This window comes from Mobula hypostoma, unplaced genomic scaffold (assembly GCF_963921235.1).
Source record: "Mobula hypostoma unplaced genomic scaffold, sMobHyp1.1 scaffold_183, whole genome shotgun sequence".
Taxonomy (NCBI): Eukaryota; Metazoa; Chordata; class Chondrichthyes; order Myliobatiformes; family Myliobatidae; genus Mobula; species Mobula hypostoma.
Genome location: NW_026948184.1, coordinates 6866 through 27987, shown reverse-complemented (window position 1 = coordinate 27987; position 21122 = coordinate 6866). Strand labels below are relative to the sequence as shown.

General features: G+C 56.4%; 1 protein-coding gene across 1 annotated transcript; it reads right to left on the bottom strand.

The window, feature by feature from the left end:
- Positions 1-8649: 8649 nt before the first annotated feature.
- Positions 8650-16510, bottom strand: LOC134341508 (caspase-2-like). Its single transcript, XM_063039379.1, has 2 exons — positions 16394-16510; positions 8650-11040 (listed from the first exon to the last, which is right to left on the bottom strand). Exons 1-2 carry the CDS (start codon positions 16499-16501, stop codon positions 10909-10911), a joined length of 240 nt encoding a protein of 79 aa, XP_062895449.1. The 5' UTR covers positions 16502-16510; the 3' UTR covers positions 8650-10908.
- Positions 16511-21122: the final 4612 nt, after the last annotated feature.

The window sequence follows — 21122 nt, the reverse complement described above, 5'->3', positions numbered from 1 at the left end:
TTGTGCTTCCCCTTTTCCTAACTTGACTCCATTTAGATAATAATCTGCCTTCCCGTTCTTACCACCAAAGTGGATAACCTCACATTTATCCACATTAAACTGCATCTGCCATGCATCTGCCCACTCACCCAGCCTGTCCAAGTCACCCTGCATTCTCATAACATCCTCCTCACATTTCACACTGCCTCCCAGCTTTGTGTCATCGGCAAATTTGCTAATGTTACTTTTAATTCCCTCATCTAAATCATTAATATATATTGTAAACAGCTGCGGTCCCAGCACTGATCACCACTGGTCACCGCCTGCCAATCCGAAAGGGACCCGTTAATCGCTACTCTTTGTTTTCTGTCAGCCAGCCAATTTTCAATCCAATTCAATTTTCAAAAGAAGTTCCCCTTCGTGTTACCCCTAAACTTTTGTCCTTTAACTCTTAACTCATGTCCTCTTGTTTGAATCTCCCCCACTCTCAATGGAAAAAGCCTATCCACGTCAACTCCATCCAACCCCTTCAAAATTTTAAACACCTTTATCAAGTCCCCCCTCAACCTTCTACGCTCCAAAGAATAAAGACCCAACTTGTTCAACCTTTCTCTGTAACTTAGGAGATGAAACCCAGGCAACATTTTAGTAAACCTCCTCTGTACTCTCTCAATTTTATTGACATCTTTCCCACAATTCGGTGACCAGATTTGTACACAATACTCCAAATTTGGCCTCACCAATGCCTTGTACAATTTCAACGTTACATCCCAACTCCTATACTCAATGCTCTGATTCATAAAGGCCGGCCTACCAAAAGCTTTCTTCACCACCCTATCCACATGAGATTCCACCTTCAGTTGGAGACCATGAACCAAATTGTCAAATCTGCCTGCCGACATCCGAAAATATTTGAAATGCATTTCCTCGTCCGTGTCTCTCACGAAGAAAGTTGGCGCAGAGGCCCCACCGCCAACTCGCGTTTTGGCGGTGAATTGCAGAGCGACGCAGACACAACTACGCACGCTCGTTGGGGCGAAGGGCCACGCGGAAGTATAAACCAGGCCTACGGCGTAGCCCGTACGCACAAGTATAAATCTGCCTGTAGGGTTCAGCGTAGGGTACGGCGTACATTTGACGCACAAGTATAAGTCAGCCTTTAGCCAGACGTATGGCATGGGAGCAAAATTAGGCCATCGAGTCTGTTCCGCCGGACAATCGTAGACGATCCTTTCCTCCTACCTCCTCCTCAGCCCCGGACCCCCGGCCCTCTCCCCGTACCTGTCTCTGTAAGTGCGCCGAATGGTGGGGAAGTTCACATCCACAGACGCGCTGGGCTGCCCGCACCACTCCCTGCAGGGTCCTGCGATCGAGGGAGGTACAGTCCCCGTACCAGGCGGTGATGCAGCACGTCAGGATGCTCTCAAATCGTGCCCCGGGGACAACTAGGGACCGGGAAAAAATGCTGGCCACACCCACGTCCTGTAAATGAATGCCCGAGACTTTTTGCACAGAACTGTGGTGATTTTATGCATTTCACTGCACTGCTGTGACGAAGAGACAAATTTCAGGACGTATGTGAGTGATGATAAACCTGATTCTGAGCTGGGTCTCTGTTGTGGATCGAGAGCGGGACGGGGGGCAGGGAGAGGGGGGAAATCGTGGTTGGCAAAAGGGGGAAGGGAGAGGGAGCAGGAATCACCAGAGAGACACACTCCGTAATGTTCAATAAACCGATTGTCCGGAATCAGATGACCTTTCCTGGTGTCTCGGGGCCGGGCATGCCTGCACCCACCCCTCCCTCGCCATTCCCAACATCCTTGGCGCTCCACGTTGATGAATACGGTCCTCCATTTCCTCTCCACTGTTTGCCTCCTGGGCCCGAATTTCTACCTCAGTAGCAGCAAAACTGCGACCGCTCAGGAGATTGCCAGCTTGCCATTTACTCGATCGATACCCCTCATAAATTTGTACTCCCCTCCATCAAATCTCCTCCCAACCTTCTACGCTCCAAAAATAAAGTCCGAACCGACCCAATCTTTCCTCACAACATCCTTGTAAATTCTCTCTCCACTCTTTCAACCTTGCTTCCATCTTTTCCTGTAGGTAAGTGGCCAAAACTGCACACAACGCCCCTAATTGGGCCTCACCAATGTCTTATAGAACTTCAACATCACATCCCATCTCCTGTACTCAATACTCTGATTTACGAAGGCCAACGTGCCAAAAGATTTCTTTACGACCCGAATCTGCCTGTGACACCACTTTCAATGAATTATGGACCTGTGTTCCCAGATCCCTTTGTTCTCCCGGTAACCTTTGACTCCTTAACCAATCAAGAACCTATCTACCTCCGCTTTAAACACAGTGCAGCAGTTTGGCTTCCACAGCCGTCTGTGGCAACTAATTCCACAGATTCACCACCCTCTGGCGAAAGAAATCCCTCCTCATCTCCGATGTGAAGGGGCATCCCTCTATTCTGATGCTGTGCCTTCTGCACCGAGACTCCCCCACTGTGGGAAACATCCTCTCCACATCCACTCTATCTGTGTCCTCTGGTCTTAGACTCCCCCACTATAGGAAACATCCTCTCCACATCCACTCTATCTGTGTCCTCTGGTCCTAGACTCCCCCACTACAGGAAACATCCTCTCCACATCCACTCTATCTGTGTCCTCTGGTCCTAGACTCCCCCACTACAGGAAACATCCTCTCCACATCCACTCTGTCTGTGTCCTCTGGTCCTAGACTCCCCCACTATAGGAAACATCCTCTCCACGTCCACTCTATCTGTGTCCTCTGGTCCTAGACTCCCCCACTACAGGAAACATCCTCTCCACATCCACTCTATCTGTGTCCTCTGGTCCTAGACTCCCCCACTACAGGAAACATCCTCTCCACATCCACTCTATCTGTGTCCTCTGGTCCTAGACTCCCCCACTGTGGGAAACATCCTCTCCACATCCACTCTATCTGTGTCCTCTGGTCTTAGACTCCCCCACTATAGGAAACATCCTCTCCACATCCACTCTATCTGTGTCCTCTGGTCCTAGACTCCCCCACTACAGGAAACATCCTCTCCACATCCACTCTATCTGTGTCCTCTGGTCCTAGACTCCCCCACTACAGGAAACATCCTCTCCACATCCACTCTGTCTGTGTCCTCTGGTCCTAGACTCCCCCACTATAGGAAACATCCTCTCCACGTCCACTCTATCTGTGTCCTCTGGTCCTAGACTCCCCCGCTACAGGAAACATCCGCTCCACATCCACTCTATCTGTGTCCTGTGGTTCTTGACTACCCCACTATAGGAAACATCCTCTCCACATCCACTCTATCTGTGTCCTCTGGTCCGAGACTCCCCCACTACAGGAAACATCCTCTCCACATCCACTCTATCTGTGTCCTCTGGTCCTAGACTCCCCCACTACAGGAAACATCCTCGCCACATCCACTCTATCTGTATCCTCTGGTCCTAGACTCCCCCACTACAAGAAACATCCTCTCCACATCCACTCTATCTGTGTCCTCTGGTCCTAGACTCCCTCACTATAGGAAACATCCTCTCCACATCCACTCTATCTGTGTCCTCTGGTCCGAGACTCCCCCACTACAGGAAACATCCTCTCCATAACCTTTCAATATTCAATGGGTGTCAGTGAAATTCCCCTCCCCACAAATTCTTTTAAACTCCAGCGAGTACGGACCCAGAGCCATTAAATGGGAGCCACTGGGCACCGACCTCCGTGCAGAATACAACCCGTCTACAACCACTCTTTGCCTTCTGTGGGCAAGCCAACTCTGGATCCACAAAGCAAGGTCTCCTTGGGTCCCATGCCTCCTTATTTTCAGAAGGAGCCTCACATGGGGAACCTTATCCAGTGCCTTACTGAAATAAGGCATTTTACAATTTAGCTTTTAGTTTCATGTATTGGAAGGTACAACTGTTGTTTAAGAACAAATCAGCCAGTGATAGTCAACCTGGTTCTGATTACACCAACGCCATGTTTCCCTCTGTGAATTCCTGCAAGAAAACACATCTCAGGGGAACATGAACATATTTAGATAACTGAATTGAATTGACTTTATCACCTACATCCTTCGTGGGCGCGTGGCCAAGTGGTTAAGGCGTTCGTCTAGCGATCTGAAGGTCGTGAGTTCGAGCCCCGGCCGAGGCAGCGTGTTGTGTCCTTGAGCAAGGCACCTAACCACACAGTGCTCTGCGACGACACCGGTGCCAAGCCCTAGTGCCCTTCCCTAGGACAACATCGGTGTCGTGGAGAGGGGAGCCTTGCAGCATGGGCAACTGCCCGTCTTCCATACAACCTTGCCCAGGCCTGCGCCCTGGAGAGTGAAGACTTTCCAGACGCAGATCCATGGTCTCGCAAGACTCACGGTTGCCTTTATTTTACTTACATCCTTCGCATATGTGAGGAGTAAAAATCTTTACGTTACGTCTCCGTCTGAACGTGTAATTTATAGTAATTTGTAGTAAATAGTATGTACGACAGAACAATCAATATAACATAGAAATACAATTGTGTCAGCATGAGTTAATCAGTCTGATGGCCTGGTGGAAGAAGCTGTCCCAGAGCCTGTTGGTCCTGGCTTTTACACTGCGGTACCGTTTCCCGGATGGGAACAGCTGTAACAGTTTGTGGTTGGGGTGACTCGGGTCCCCAGTGATCCTTCGGGCCCTTTTTACACACAATGTCCTGAATCGTGGGAGGTTCACAACTACAGATGCGCTGGGCTGTCCACACCACTCTCTGCAGAGTCCCGCGATGGAGGGAGGTACAGTTCCCGTACCGGGCAGTGATGCAGCCACTCAGGATGCTCTCAGTCGCGCCCCTGTAGAAAGGATTTAGGGGCCAATCCAAACTTCCTCAACTTTCAGAGGTGAGAGAGGCGCTGTTTGCCTTTAAAGTGATAGCAAATTCACTTTGGAGTTTCGAACCCCACCGCTCCCTCACCTCACAAGTCAGGGACCACCCTGTCACCCAGCAGAGATCCTCTCCCATCGGACGGTGAGGTGGTTGGTGAGGTTTGCCGCGTGGTGGGCCGAAATGCACCTCCACCATTGACAGTCCCAATCCCGGCCGAGAAGGGGGTGGGGGTGGAGGAGGGGATTGAGCACGGGACTAGCAGCTCCCATCCTGTAAAAAAAATACCCACAGGGCCACAGAAACGCCAACAGACGCCCCGAAGATCTCTCATCGCTGGGAGAGGGAGGATCTTTGCTCAGAAGGCGCTATGGGCTTAAGAGGATGGTACGTGGAGTTTAACGGCAAGGGATGCAGGGGGAGCTGGCTGACTGATTTGAAACCGAAGGACTGATCAGGCCGGGGTGGTAAATGTAATCTACACAGACTTTAACAAGGCCATTGACAAGGTCCCAGATGGTAGACCATGCTGGGAGATAGTGACAGATGCAGGGAGATCTGTCTGACTGATTTGAAAAAGGAGGTCTGATCAGTCTGGGGTGGTAGATGGAATCTACACAGACTTTAACAAGGCCATTGACAAGGTCCCAGATGGTAGACCATGCTGGGAGATAGTGACAGATGCAGGGAGATCTGTCTGACTGATTTGAAACCGAAGGACTGATCAGGCCGGGGTGGTAAATGTAATCTACACAGACTTTAACAAGGCCATTGACAAGGTCCCAGATGGTGGACCATGCTGGGAGATAGTGAGGGACACAGGGAGATCTGTCTGACTGATTTGAAACCGAAGGACTGATCAGGCCGGGGTGGTAAATGTAATCTACACAGACTTTAACAAGGCCATTGACAAGGTCCCAGATGGTGGACCATGCTGGGAGATAGTGACGGATGCAGGGAGATCTGTCTGACTGATTTGAAACCGAAGGACTGATCAGTCTGGGGTGGAAGATGGAATCTACACAGACTTTAACAAGGCCATTGACAAGGTCCCAGATGGTGGACCATGCTGGGAGATAGTGAGGGACACAGGGAGATCTGTCTGATTTGAAACCGGAGGATGGATCAGTCTGGGGTGGTAATCTACGCAGACTTTATCAAGGCCATTGACAAGGTCCGAGATGGTAGGCCAAGCAAGATAGTGAGGGAGACAGGGAGATCTGTCTGACTGATTTGAAACTGAAGGACTGATCAATCTGGGGTGGTAAATGTAATCTACACAGACTTTAACAAGGCCATTGAAAAGGTCCCAGATGGTAGACCATGCTGGAAGATAGTGAGGGACAGGGGGAGATCGTGTGTGACCCAGGGAGATCTGTCTGATTGATTTGAAACCGGAGGTCTGGTCAAGCCGGGGTGGTAGATGTAATCTACACGGACTTTAACAAGCTCCCAGATGGTAGACCGCTCTGGAAGTTGGTGTGGGACCCAGGGAGATCTGTCTGACTGATTTGAAACCGGAGGTCTGATCAAGCCGGGGTGGTAGATGTAATCTACAGCTCCCAGATGGTAGACCACTCTGGAAGTTGGTGTGGGACCCAGGGAGATCTGTCTGACTGATTTGATAGTGGAACACTGATCAAGCCAGGGTGGTAGATGTAATCTACACAGACAAAGTCCCAGATGGTAGACCGCTGTAGAAGATGGTGTGTGGCCCAGGGAGATCTGTCTGATTGATTTGAAACCGAAGGACTGATCAGGCCGGGGTGGTAGATGTAACCTACACAGACTTTAACAAGGTCCCAGATGGTAGACCACTCTGGAAGTTGGTGTGGGACCCAGGGAGATCTGTCTGACTGATTTGATAGTGGAACACTGATCAGGCCAGGGTGGTAGATGTAATCTACATTGACTCGAACAAGGCCCCAGATGGTAGACGGCTCTGGAAGTTGGTGTGGGACCCAGGGAGATCTGTCTGACTCAATACACAACCCCCTCGGTGGTAGGGAGCAGAGGATGAGGGTGGGAGTTTGTTCCTCCGACTGGAAGCCTGTCTCTAGTGGTGGTCTCTGGGATTCAGTGCTGGGATCATCGCTCTTTGTGAACTACATCAGCGGTTTCTACGAGGACGTACAAGGCACTGCTGGTAAACTTGCAGACGACACTAAATCTGGTGGCTGTTTACCCTGAAGGCAGTAATCCGGATTTACAGGGGAATCTCAATCAGCTGGGGATATGGGCCAAGCAGTGGCAAATGCAGTTTAATTCTGGTAAGTACGAGGTGTCGCGTTCTGGGAACACACAGCAGGGTGGGACTTTCACATCAGGGTAGGATCCTGAGGAGTCTTGTAGAACAGAGGGACCCAGGGGTACGGGGACACAGTTCCCTGAAAGTGGGGTCACAGGTAGATGGGGACCCCGGGGAGTGTTGTAGAACAGAGGGACCCAGGGGTACGGGGACACGGTTCCCTGAAAGTGGGGTCACGGGTAGACGGGGACCCCAGGGAGTGTTATAGAACAGAGGGACCCAGTTCCCTGAAAGTGGAGTCACAGGTAGACAGGGACCCCGGGGAGTGTTGTAGAACAGAGGACCCAGGGGTACGGGTACACAGTTCCCTGAAAGTGGAGTCACAGGTAGACGGGGACCCTGGAGAGTGTCGTGGAACAGAGGGACCCAGGGGTACGGGGACACGGTTCCCTGAAAGTGGAGTCACAGGTAGACGGGGACCCCGGGGAGCGTTGTGGAACAGAGGGACCCAGGGGTACGGGGTCACGGTTCCCCAAAAGTGGAGTCACGGGTAGACGGGGACCCCGGGGAGCGTCGTGGAACAGAGGGACCCAGGGGTACGGGGACACGGTTCCCTGAAAGTGGAGTCACGGGTAGACGGGGACCCCGGGGAGCGTTGTGGAACAGAGGGACCCAGGGGTACGGGGTCACGGTTCCCCGAAAGTGGAGTCACGGGTAGACAGCGACCCCGGGGAGCGTTGTGGAACAGAGGGACCCAGGGGTACAGGGGACACGGTTCACTGAAAGTAGAGCCACAGGTAGACAGGACGGTGAAGAAGGCGTTTGACACGCTGGCCTTCATCAGTCAGGACACTGAGTACGGGAGTCGGGGGGTCACGTCCCAGTCGTACGAGACGTCGGTGAGGCCGCGCTGGGAGTACGGTGTTCGGTTTTGGTCGCCCCCGCTGTGGGAAAGATGCTGCTGAGCTGGAAAGAGTGCAGAGGGAGATTTACGAGGATGTCGCCGGGACTGAGTTATGGAGAGAGGTCGGGCAGGTTGGGGCTTTATTCCTTGGAGCGTAGGAGAGTGAAGGGCGACCTTACAGGTGTTTAAGGTCATGAGAGGCACACACGAGTCTTTTCCCCAGGGAACGGGACCCCAAAACTAAGAGGTACTGGGTTTGGGTGAAAAGGGGAAGATCTCCCAGAGGGTGGTCTGTATGTGGAGCGAACTGGCAGAGGTAGGGTGTTGACAACACTTAAGAACCAGGTGGACGGGGACATGGAGGGGACCGGCTTGGAGGGATACAGGAATTTGGAACTGCCTGGGGCGGGAAGGCACCGTGCTTGGAATGGGCTGGATCAGCCAAGGAGCCTGTATACATACCCCAAACCCCCTGCTCTCTACCCCCCCTATCAGCTGTCCTCTCCCCCTTTATCTCCATCTCCACGTCAAGAGGAGGAGAAGATGACCCTCCGAAATGACATCGTACTTGTTAACTAGGGGCCGTCCACAATCCTGATTTGATGGAGACGGACGTGAGAGCACGGAGGAACTCCTGGAGAAACTTCTGAAATGCCCACTTCGCTGCCGCTGCTACTGTGCGATTGAGAATCTCCGGAGGTGCAGGCCCCAAACCCTCGGCTTTGCCTGTTGCCGGGGCCAGGGTCGAAGCGCTCGGCAGAGATGCTGCTCGGTGTCGGAGGCTCGAAGTTTTCGGACGGACTCAGGAGTCGGCTGTGGTCGGGAGCTTCATCGGCGAGTTTGCGGCGCTGGAAACTCATGGCAGGGAGAGTTTTCTTCCTCTCTCGTCTGCGTGAGATGATGGGACTTTCAAGAGACTTTTACTGTGCCCATGGTCTGTTCTTCATCAAATTACAGTATTGCTTCGCACTGTTGTAACTATTTGTTATAATTATGTGGTTTTTGTCCGTTTTTCAGTCTTGGTTTGTGATGTGTTATCATTCCGGAGGAACGTCGTATCATTTCTTAATGCATGCATTACTAAATGACAATAAGACGACTGCGTGTCGTCATAATCTAATCTAATATCCTTCCTCTTTCTCCCCTCTATCTCCCTTCCTCTCTCCGTCCCTGCTGCTTTATTCCTCTTCCACAGTCACATCTCTTTCACCCTTCTAAACGGGGAGAAAATCCAGGAATCTGAGATGCAGAGGGACTTGGGAGCCCTTGTGCAGAACACCCTGAAGGTTAACTTGCAGCTCGAGTCGGTGGTGAGGAAGGCAAATGCCATGTTAGCATAAATTTCAAGAGGTCTAGAGTACAAGAGCAGGGACGTGATGCTGAGGCTTTATAAGGCACTGGTGAGACCTCACCTTGGGTATTGTAAACAGTTTTGGGCCCCTCATCTTGGAAAAGATGTGCTGGAATTGGAGAGGGTCCAGAGGAGGTTCACAAGGATGATTCCAGGAATGAAAGGGTTATCATACGAGGAACGTTTGATGGCTCTGGGTCTGCACTCGCTGGAATTCAGAAGGATGAGGGGGTTTCTCATTGAAACCTTTCGACTGTTGAAAGGCCCAGACAGAGTAGATGTGGAAAGGATGTTTCCCGTGGTGGGGGAGTCTAGGACAAGAGGGCACAGCCTCAGGATAGAGGGGCGCCCTTTCAAAACAGAGATGCGGAGAAATTTCTTTAGCCAAGCGGTGGCGAATTTGCGATATTTGTTGCCACGGGCAGCTGTGGTGTATTTAAGGCAGAGATTGATAGGGTCTTGATTGGAGACCGGGAACTGGGACTGAGGAGGAGATAGAGAAAAGGATCAGCCACGATTGAATGGTCGAGCAGACTCGATGGGCCTAATTCTGCTCTTATGGCCTCCTCTTCTTGACAGACCCTGCCCGATTTCCCCCGCCCCCGCACACTTTTCGGGGCCCTCGTCTCTCCTCCCCCCGCCGGCACTGGGAGAGATTCAGATCACCAGGTTTCAGAGAGAACCAGAGAAGATCCGTGAATCAAGAGGGACTGAACTAGAACTGCAGAGTTTATACAAAAGTGACGACACACAAAACGCCAGCCCGGACGCGGTAGAAAACTAAATAAAGATATTGTTGCCCGCGGGATACAAAACTGTAGAGTTACAAAAGTGCTGAGTTTTAAAACAAACGAAGAGGAATGAACGAGACACCCTCGGCTCCCGCAGTGCCTACAGTCCCAGCGACTCCAGGGCCCGGCCCCACCTCAGGTCAGAGTTCTCAGGGAGGGACGGTCCCTGGGGACAAGGGAGGGGAGGCGGGTATTTGGCCAAGAAAAATAACACCACTGCTTGACTGGGGGTGGGGAGGGAGAGATGGGGTGGGAAGAGGGGGAGGGAGAGATTGGGCAGGGTGGGGAGACAGAGCGAGATGGGGCAGGGAGAGGGAGGGAGCAGGGGAAGGAAGAGGGGGAGGGGAAGGAGAAGGGTGGGGGAGAGGAAACGGGAAGGAAGGGAGCGGGAAATAGGGAGGGAGTGAAGGCAGAATGCAACGGGAGGGACGGAGGAGGGACAGGAAGACGGGCGGGGTAGGGGGAGGAGGAAATGACAAGGGGGCGGGAGGGGGCAGGGGAAGGAGAGGGGGAGCGACAGAACGGAGGGGAAGGAGAGCGGAGGTGGGAGAGAGGGAGGGAAGGTGGGGGGGGGGCGGTGGATCTGGCCAGATCACTGTTCCGATGACCGGGCGGAGGCCGGAGGCTCTGTGCGGCCCTGCGGTCGTGTGGGGGGAGCGACGCCCCTCTCCTCCCCGAACCGCGGGGGGGCCGGCGTGTGCTCAGCCTCCCACCTCCCCCGCCGACTCCTCGCCGTCGCGTCCCTCCCCTCCTACGGCTGGTAGATGCCGGGGAAGAGGTAGAGGTCCTTGCAGAGGGTGCTGGAATACTCCGACATCTCCTTGCAGCGGTGGTAGGCCGTGCCAGGGCAGAAACCCTCCCGTTCCTTGATCAGCGAGTTCACCTGGGGTGGGGGGTGGAGGAAGAGAGGGAGAGGGAGGGGTTCAGAGCGGGAGCACGAAACTTCTGGGAGATCAGAACGCGGTTCGTCGCCACCGGTGCGTGACGTTAGATGTGTAAACTCAGCAGCGGCAGTTCAATGCAACGCATATTCTCGCCGAGACAGAAAAAGAACAGTAATAGAACAAAATAATAACAATAAATGAACAATGTGTATCAGTTTGGAGGCCGGTGTCTAGCGCTGTGCCTCAGGGATCTGTACTGGGTCCAATGTTGTTTGTCATATATATTAATGATCTGGCTGATGGGGTGGTAAATTGGATGAGTAAGTATGCAGATGATACTAAGATAGGTGACGTTGTGGATAATGAAGTAGGTTTTCAAAACTTGCAGAGAGATTTAGGCCAGTTAGAAGAGTGGGCTGAAAGATGGCAGATGCAGTTTAGTGCTGATAAATGTGAGGTGCTACATTTTGGTAGGACTAATCAAAATAGGACATACATGGTAAATGGTAGGGCATTGAAGAATGCTGTAGAACAGAGGGATCTAGGAATAATGGTGCATAGTTCCCTGAAGGTGGAATCTCATGTGGATAGGGTGGTGAAGAAAGCTTTTGGTATGCTGGCCTTTATAAATCAGAGCATTGAGTATAGGAGTTGGGATGTAATGTTGAAATTGTACAAGGCATTGTACAAGTGAGGCCAAATTTGGAGTATTGTGTACAGTTCTGGTCTCCGATTTATAGGAAAGATGTCAATAAAATTGAGAGAGTACAGAGGAGATTTACTAGAATGTTACCTGGGTTTCATCTCCTAAGTTACAGAGAAAGGTTGAACAAGTTGGGTCTTTATTCTTTGGAGCGTAGAAGGTTGAGGGGGGACTTGATAGAGGTGTTTAAAATTACGAGGGGGATAGATAGAGTTGACGTGGATAGGCTTTTTCCATTGAGAGTGGGGGAGATTCAAACAAGAGGACATGAGTTGAGAGTTAAAGGGCAAAAGTTTGGGGGTAACACGAGGGGGAACTTCTTTACTCAGAGAGTGGTGGCTGTGTGGAACGAGAAGTGGTTGGGGCAGGTTCGATGTTGTCGTTTAAAGTTAAATTGGATAGATATATGGACAGGAAAGGAATGGAGGGTTATGGGCTGAGTGCAGGTCGGTGGGACTGGGTGAGAGTAAGCGTTCGGCACGGACTAGAAGGGCCGAGACGGCCTGTTTCCGTGCTGTGATTGTTATATGGTTATATGGTAGTGTCCCAAGCTTCGAGAAGAAGCTGTTCCTGAATCGCTGAGTGTGTGCCTTCAGGCTTCTGTACCTGCTCCCTGATGGTGACAGTGAGGAGAGGGCATGCCCTGGGTGCTGGAGGTCCGTAGTAATGGACGCTGCCTTTCTGAGACACCGCTCCCTGAAGATGTCCTGTTACGGGATGGGTGTCGAGGGGCTTTGGAGAGAGCACCGAAGGCGGGGACTGGACGAGAGGACGCACGAGAGCTTCTACGGAGGCTGTGAACCCAGAGAGGACACACACAGAAACGCTGGAGGAACGTGTACAGAGGGGAGGGATAAGACCCTCCGTCAGCCACAGGGGTAGGCGGGACAAACCTGCTGAGGGGAGAGGGGTCCTGAGGGGTTCGGATACGAAGGGAGGCGGATTACAGAAACACAGAAACCCTACAGCACAATACAGGCCCTTCGGCCCACGAACATGTCCCGACTTTAGAAATTCCCCAGGGTTACCTGTAGCCCTCTATCTTTCTGAGCTCCATGTACCTACCCAGGAGTCTCTGAAAAGACCCTATCGTATCCCCCTCCACCACCGTCGCCGGCAGCCCATTCCACGCACTCACCACTCTCTGAGTAAAAAACTTACCCCTGACATCTCCTCTGTACCTACTCCCCTGTACCTTAAACCTGCGTCCTCTCGTGCTAACCATTTCAGCCCTGGGAAAAAGCCTCTGACTATCCACACGATCAACGCCTCTCACTACGCACAGGAGGATGATAGTTATTCGACCGTTGGTGTCGGGAAAACAGGTCTGGTGCCCGACTTTTCAGTGTCAATCCACGATGTTAGAGAGCTTTCTGCTGGCGATGCTAAATCTCCTCCAGTGCCCCCCAGCCCCTTCCCTCCCGTGGCCCCCCACCTGCCCCAGATTCAATATCTGACTGCCACAGATTTGTCCAGTCTACTCCTCGAGTCCCTCCCTCCCTCCGACACACCCTTCCCCACCTCCGTGACCACTGGCATCCCCACATCCTGGCGTGCCTCTGTGACACCCTGTCCCCCTGCACTCTTCCCCGTCTCCGTCACCCCCTCCTTCCCCGTCTCCATCACCCCCTCCCTCCCGTACACCCCTCCCCATCTCTGTCACCCCCTCCTTCCCCGTCTCCGTCAACCCCTCCCCGTCTCCGTCACCCCCTCCCTCCCGTACACCCCTCCCCATCTCCGTCACCTCCTCCCTCCCCGTCTCCGTCACCCCCTCCCTCCACGTCTCCGTCACCCCCTCCCTCCCGTACACCCCTCCCCGTCTCCATCACCACCTCCCTGTCTCCATCACCCCCTTCCTCCCCTACACCCCCCCGTCTCCGTCACACCCTCCCTCCCGTACACCCCTCCCCATCTCTGTCACCCCCTCCTTCCCCGTCTCCGTCAACCCCTCCCCGTCTCCGTCACCCCCTCCCTCCCGTACACCCCTCCCCGTCTCCGTCACCTCCTCCCTCCCCGTCTCCGTCACCCCCTCCCTCCCGTACACCCCTCCCCGTCTCCATCACCACCTCCCTGTCTCCATGACCCCCTTCCTCCCCTACACCCCCCCGTCTCCGTCACACCCTCCCTCCCGTACACCCCTCCCCGTCTCCGTCACCCCCTCCCTCCCCTACACCCCTCCCCGTCCACGTCACCCCCTCCCTCCCCTACACCCCTCCCCATCTCCGTCACCCCCTCCCTCCCCTACACCCCTCCCCGTCTCCGTCACCCCCCCTCCCCTACACCCCTCCCATCTCCGTCACCCCCTCCCTCCCCTACACCCCTCCCCGTCTCCCTCACCACCTCCCTCCCCTACACCCTCCACGTCTCCGTCACCCCCTCCCTCCCCTACACCCCTCCCCGTCTCCGTCATCCCCTCCCTCCCCGTCTCCATCACCCCCTCCCTCCCGTACACCCCTCCCCGTCTCCGTCACCTCCTCCCTGTCTCCATCACCGCCTTCCTCCCCTACACCCCCCCGTCTCTGTCACACCCTCCCTCCCGTACACCCCTCCCCGTCTCCGTCACCCCCTCTCTCCCCTACACCCCTCCCCATCTCTGTCACCCCCTCCCCGTCTCCGTCACCCCCTCCCTCCACTACACCTCTCCCCTTCTCCGTCACCCCCTCCCTCCCCTACAACCCTCCCCGTCTCCGTCACCCCCTCCCTCCCCGTCTCCCTCACCCCCTCCCTCCCTTACACCCCTCCCCGTCTCCGTCACCCTCTCTCTCCCCGTCTCCATCACCCCCTTCCTCCCCTAAACACCTCCCCGTCTCCGTCACCCCCTTCCTCCCCTACACCCGTCCTAGTCACCCCTCCCCCTCCCTCCCCTACACCCCTCCCCGTCTCTGTCACCCCCTCCCTCCCCTACACCCCTCCCCGTCTCCGTCACCCCCTCCCTCCCCTACACCCCTCTCCGTCTCCGTCACCCCCTCCCTCCCCTACACCCGTCCTAGTCATCCCTCCCCCTCCCTCCCCTACACCCCTCCCCGTCTCTGTCACCCCCTCCCTCCCCTACACCCTCCCCGTCTCCGTCACCCCCTCCCTCCCCTACATCCCTACCCGTCTCCATCACCCCCTCCCTCCTCTGCACCGCTCCCCGTCTCCCTCACCCCCTCCACCCCTACACCCCTCCCCGTCTCCGTCACCCCTCCCTCCCCTACACCCGTCCTAGTCACCCCTCCCCATCTCCCTCACCCCCTCCCTCCCCTACACCCCTCCCCGTCTCCGTCACCCCTCCCTCCCCTACACCCCTCCCTCACCGTCTCCGTCACCCCTCCCTCCCCTACACCCCTCCCTCCCCGTCTCCGCCACCCGCTCCCTCCCCGGTCAGGGCAGGAGCTGTGACCTTCTTTGCAGTGTAAGGCGATCGGAGCTGAGAGCCGAGAGCCGGCCCCGGGGTGTTGGGTTACAGGCCACCCCCCGGCTGTCAGACCCACACACACACGCACAGGCTCACACCCAACACCCGGCCTGACAGCGACGGACAAGGACAGGTGGCCGGGGCACTGGGAACACAGAGATCACAGGGGGGCGCGGAGGGGGGAGACACAGGCAGGGAAGGGGAGGGGGGGAGAGAGAGTGAGGGGGGAAGAGGGGAGGAGAGGAGAGGTTTGGAGAAAGGGGGAGAAGAGGGAGAGAGGGGGAGGGGCAGAAAGGAGGCAGGAGGGGGAGGGGTGAGAGAGAGGGATGGGGAGGGGGCAGGAGCGGGAGGGGAGGAGGGCAAGGGGAGGGGGCAGGAGGAGAGGGGAAGGGGAGGGGGCAGGAGAGGGAGGGGAAGGGAGGGGGAGAGAGAGGGATGGGGAGGGGGCAGGGAGGAAGGGGAGGGCAGGGGGCACAGAGAAGGATTGAGAGGGGGCAGGAGGCGGAGGGGAGGAGAGGGGAAGGGGGGAGAGAGAGGGATGGGGAGGGGGCAGGAGTGGGAGGGGAGGAGGGCAAGGGGAGGGGGCAGGAGGAAGAGGGGAAGGGGAGGGGGCAGGAGAGGGAGGGGAAGGGAGGGGGAGAGAGAGGGATGGGGAGGGGGCAGGAGGAGAGGGGAAGGGGAGGGGGCAGGGAGGGAGGGGAGGGGAGGGCAGGGGGCAGAGAGAGGGATTGAGAGGGGGCAGGAGGCGGAGGGGAGGAGAGGGGAAGAGGAGGGAGGAGAGAGAGGGAGGGGACGGGGAGAGAGAGGGAGGGAAGGTGGTAGGAGGGGGAAAGAAGGGGGCTGACTGGAGGACGAGGTGCAGGGGGATATAGAGGGGGAGGAGGGGGGAGGAAGGGGGTGAGTGAGGGAAGAGAGGAGAGGATTTTGGAGAAAAGGGGAAGGAGGAGGGGGAGAGAGGAAGGGAGGCGAGCGAGGAGTAGTGAGGGGAAAGAGAGGGGAGGAGCAGGGTGCCCAGAAAGGGGGGAAAGCGAGAGAGAGCGGGAAGAGACAACGGGAGATGACAGAGAGCAGAGGGGGGAGACAAGCAGAGGGGCAGAGAGGTTAGATGGGAGCGAAGAGGAGAGGAGGACGGTTGGAGAGGAAGGGAGGAGGAGGAGGGCAGAGAGAGAACGAGATCAGACGAAGAGCTGGGAGGGAAAACAAAGGGAACAGACGGGGGGGGGGAACGTGCAGAGAGGGAGCAGAGACTCACCTTCACCAACATGTCCGCAAGGTGAGTGTCGTGAGCGTGGGCCGCGAGGACCTGAGTCAGTGCCTGCACGTACCACGTCCCGCGACGAGTATTTCGCAACGCTGCCATCCCTGACAAACACGAAACGGAGTTACCACGGCCGAGCGGGAGGGAGAGCGTTACAGTCAGTGACACTGGACGCTGGGGGACAGGGGTCACTGAGGGACGGTGTGAGGGAGAGGGATTAACGCCAGTGGGGATACAGTCAGTGACACAGGACGCTGGGGGAGAGGGGTCACTGAGGGATGGTGTGAGGGAGAGGGATTAACGTCAGTGGGGATACAGTCAGTGACACAGGACGCTGGGGGAGAGGGGTCACTGAGGGACGGTGTGAGGGAGAGGGATTAACGTCAGTGGGGATACAGTCAGTGACACAGGACGCTGGGGGAGAGGGGTCACTGAGGGACGGTGTGAGGGAGAGGGATTAACGTCAGTGGGGATACAGTCAGTGACACAGGACGCTGGGGGAGAGGGGTCACTGAGGGACGGTGTGAGGGAGAGGGATTAACGTCAGTGGGGATACAGTCAGTGACACAGGACGCTGGGGGAGAGGGGTCACTGAGGGACGGTGTGAGGGAGAGGGATTAACGTCAGTGGGGATACAGTCAGTGACACAGGACGCTGGGGGAGAGGGGTCACTGAGGGACGGTGTGAGGGAGAGGGATTAACGTCAGTGGGGACACAGTCAGTGACACAGGACGCTGGGGGAGAGGGGTCACTGAGGGACGGTGTGAGGGAGAGGGATTAACGTCAGTGGGGATACAGTCAGTGACACAGGACGCTGGGGGAGAGGGGTCACTGAGGGACGGTGTGAGGGAGAGGGATTAACGTCAGTGGGGATACAGTCAGTGACACAGGACGCTGGGGGAGAGGGGTCACTGAGGGACGGTGTGAGGGAGAGGGATTAACGTCAGTGGGGATACAGTCAGTGACACAGGACGCTGGGGGAGAGGGGTCACTGAGGGACGGTGTGAGGGAGAGGGATTAACGTCAGTGGGGATACAGTCAGTGACACAGGACGCTGGGGGAGAGGGGTCACTGAGGGACGGTGTGAGGGAGAGGGATTAACGTCAGTGGGGATACAGTCAGTGACACAGGACGCTGGGGGAGAGGGGTCACTGAGGGACGGTGTGAGGGAGAGGGATTAACGTCAGTGGGGATACAGTCAGTGACACAGGACGCTGGGGGAGAGGGGTCACTGAGGGACGGTGTGAGGGAGAGGGATTAACGTCAGTGGGGATACAGTCAGTGACACAGGACGCTGGGGGAGAGGGGTCACTGAGGGACGGTGTGAGGGAGAGGGATTAACGTCAGTGGGGATACAGTCAGTGACACAGGACGCTGGGGGAGAGGGGTCACTGAGGGACGGTGTGAGGGAGAGGGATTAACGTCAGTGGGGATACAGTCAGTGACACAGGACGCTGGGGGAGAGGGGTCACTGAGGGACGGTGTGAGGGAGAGGGATTAACGTCAGTGGGGATACAGTCAGTGACACAGGACGCTGGGGGAGAGGGGTCACTGAGGGACGGTGTGAGGGAGAGGGATTAACGTCAGTGGGGATACAGTCAGTGACACAGGACGCTGGGGGAGAGGGGTCACTGAGGGACGGTGTGAGGGAGAGGGATTAACGTCAGTGGGGATACAGTCAGTGACACAGGACGCTGGGGGAGAGGGGTCACTGAGGGACGGTGTGAGGGAGAGGGATTAACGTCAGTGGGGATACAGTCAGTGACACAGGACGCTGGGGGAGAGGGGTCACTGAGGGACGGTGTGAGGGAGAGGGATTAACGTCAGTGGGGATACAGTCAGTGACACAGGACGCTGGGGGAGAGGGGTCACTGAGGGACGGTGTGAGGGAGAGGGATTAACGTCAGTGGGGATACAGTCAGTGACACAGGACGCTGGGGGAGAGGGGTCACTGAGGGACGGTGTGAGGGAGAGGGATTAACGTCAGTGGGGATACAGTCAGTGACACAGGACGCTGGGGGAGAGGGGTCACTGAGGGACGGTGTGAGGGAGAGGGATTAACGTCAGTGGGGATACAGTCAGTGACACAGGACGCTGGGGGAGAGGGGTCACTGAGGGACGGTGTGAGGGAGAGGGATTAACGTCAGTGGGGATACAGTCAGTGACACAGGACGCTGGGGGAGAGGGGTCACTGAGGGACGGTGTGAGGGAGAGGGATTAACGTCAGTGGGGATACAGTCAGTGACACAGGACGCTGGGGGAGAGGGGTCACTGAGGGACGGTGTGAGGGAGCTGGATTAACGTCAGTGGGGATACAGTCAGTGACACAGGACGCTGGGGGAGAGGGGTCACTGAGGGACGGTGTGAGGGAGCTGGATTAACGTCAGTGGGGATACAGTCAGTGACACAGGACGCTGGGGGAGAGGGGTCACTGAGGGACGGTGTGAGGGAGAGGGATTAACGTCAGTGGGGATACAGTCAGTGACACAGGACGCTGGGGGAGAGGGGTCACTGAGGGACGGTGTGAGGGAGAGGGATTAACGTCAGTGGGGATACAGTCAGTGACACAGGACGCTGGGGGAGAGGGGTCACTGAGGGACGGTGTGAGGGAGAGGGATTAACGTCAGTGGGGATACAGTCAGTGACACAGGACGCTGGGGGAGAGGGGTCACTGAGGGACGGTGTGAGGGAGAGGGATTAACGTCAGTGGGGATACAGTCAGTGAAACAGGACGCTGGGGGAGAGGGGTCACTGAGGGACGGTGTGAGGGAGCTGGATTAACGTCAGTGGGGATACAGTCAGGACACAGGACGCTGGGGGAGAGGGGTCACTGAGGGACGGTGTGAGGGAGCTGGGATTAACGTCAGTGGGGATACAGTCAGTGACACAGGACGCTGGGGGAGAGGGGTCACTGAGGGACGGTGTGAGGGAGCTGGGATTAACGTCAGTGGGGATACAGTCAGTGACACAGGACGCTGGGGGAGAGGGGTCACTGAGGGACGGTGTGAGGGAGCTGGGTTAACGTCAGTGGGGATACACAGTCAGGACACAGGACGCTGGGGGAGAGGGGTCACTGAGGGACGGTGTGAGGGAGCTGGATTACGTCAGTGGGGATACAGTCAGTGACACAGGACGCTGGGGGAGAGGGGTCACTGAGGGACGGTGTGAGGGAGCTGGATTAACGTCAGTGGGGATACAGTCAGTGACACAGGACGCTGGGGGAGAGGGGTCACTGAGGGACGGTGTGAGGGAGCTGGGGATTAACGTCAGTGGGGATACAGTCAGTGACACAGGACGCTGGGGGAGAGGGGTCACTGAGGGACGGTGTGAGGGAGCTGGATTAACGTCAGTGGGGATACAGTCAGTGACACAGGACGCTGGGGGAGAGGGGTCACTGAGGGACGGTGTGAGGGAGAGGGATTAACGTCAGTGGGGATACAGTCAGTGACACAGGACGCTGGGGGAGAGGGGTCACTGAGGGACGGTGTGAGGGAGGGGATTAACGTCAGTGGGGATACAGTCAGTGACACAGGACGCTGGGGGAGAGGGGTCACTGAGGGACGGTGTGAGGGAGCTGGATTAACGTCAGTGGGGATACAGTCAGTGACACAGGACGCTGGGGGAGAGGGGTCACTGAGGGACGGTGTGAGGGAGAGGGATTAACGTCAGTGGGGATACAGTCAGTGACACAGGACGCTGGGGGAGAGGGGTCACTGAGGGACGGTGTGAGGGAGAGGGATTAACGTCAGTGGGGATACAGTCAGTGACACAGGACGCTGGGGGAGAGGGGTCACTGAGGGACGGTGTGAGGGAGAGGGATTAACGTCAGTGGGGATACAGTCAGTGACACAGGACGCTGGGGGAGAGGGGTCACTGAGGGACGGTGTGAGGGAGAGGGATTAACGTCAGTGGGGATACAGTCAGTGACACAGGACGCTGGGGGAGAGGGGTCACTGAGGGACGGTGTGAGGGAGAGGGATTAACGTCAGTGGGGATACAGTCAGTGACACAGGACGCTGGGGGAGAGGGGTCACTGAGGGACGGTGTGAGGGAGCTGGATTAACGTCAGTGGGGATACAGTCAGTGACACAGGACGCTGGGGGAGAGGGGTCACTGAGGGACGGTGTGAGGGAGCTGGGATTAACGTCAGTGGGGATACAGTCAGTGACCAGGGCTGGGGAGAGGGGTCACTGAGGGACGTGTGAGGGAGGGATTACGTCAGTGGGGAACAGTAGTGACCGGCTGGGGGAGAGGGGTCACTGAGGGACGGTGTGAGGGAGCTGGATTAACGTCAGTGGGGATACAGTCAGTGACACAGGACGCTGGGGGAGAGGGGTCACTGAGGGACGGTGTGAGGGAGCTGGGATTAACGTCAGTGGGGATACAGTCAGTGACACAGGACGCTGGGGGAGAGGGGTCACTGAGGGACGGTGTGAGGGGAGCTGGATTAACGTCAGTGGGGATACAGTCAGTGACACAGGACGCTGGGGGAGAGGGGTCACTGAGGGACGGTGTGAGGGAGCTGGATTAACGTCAGTGGGGACACAGTCAGTGACACAGGACGCTGGGGGAGAGGGGTCACTGAGGGACGGTGTGAGGGAGAGGGATTAACGTCAGTGGGGATACAGTCAGTGACACAGGACGCTGGGGGAGAGGGGTCACTGAGGGACGGTGTGAGGGAGCTGGATTAACGTCAGTGGGGATACAGTCAGTGACACAGGAC

Excerpts from the sequence above, each read along its gene's own strand:
- LOC134341508 (XM_063039379.1), bottom strand. The coding sequence starts at position 16,501 with ATGGCAGCGTTGCGAAATACTCGTCGCGGGACGTGGTACGTGCAGGCA. Across the intron at positions 11,041-16,393 it reads TTGCGGACATGTTGGTGAAG|GTGAACTCGCTGATCAAGGA; the intron begins GTGAGTCTCTGC and ends CCCCCACCCCAG.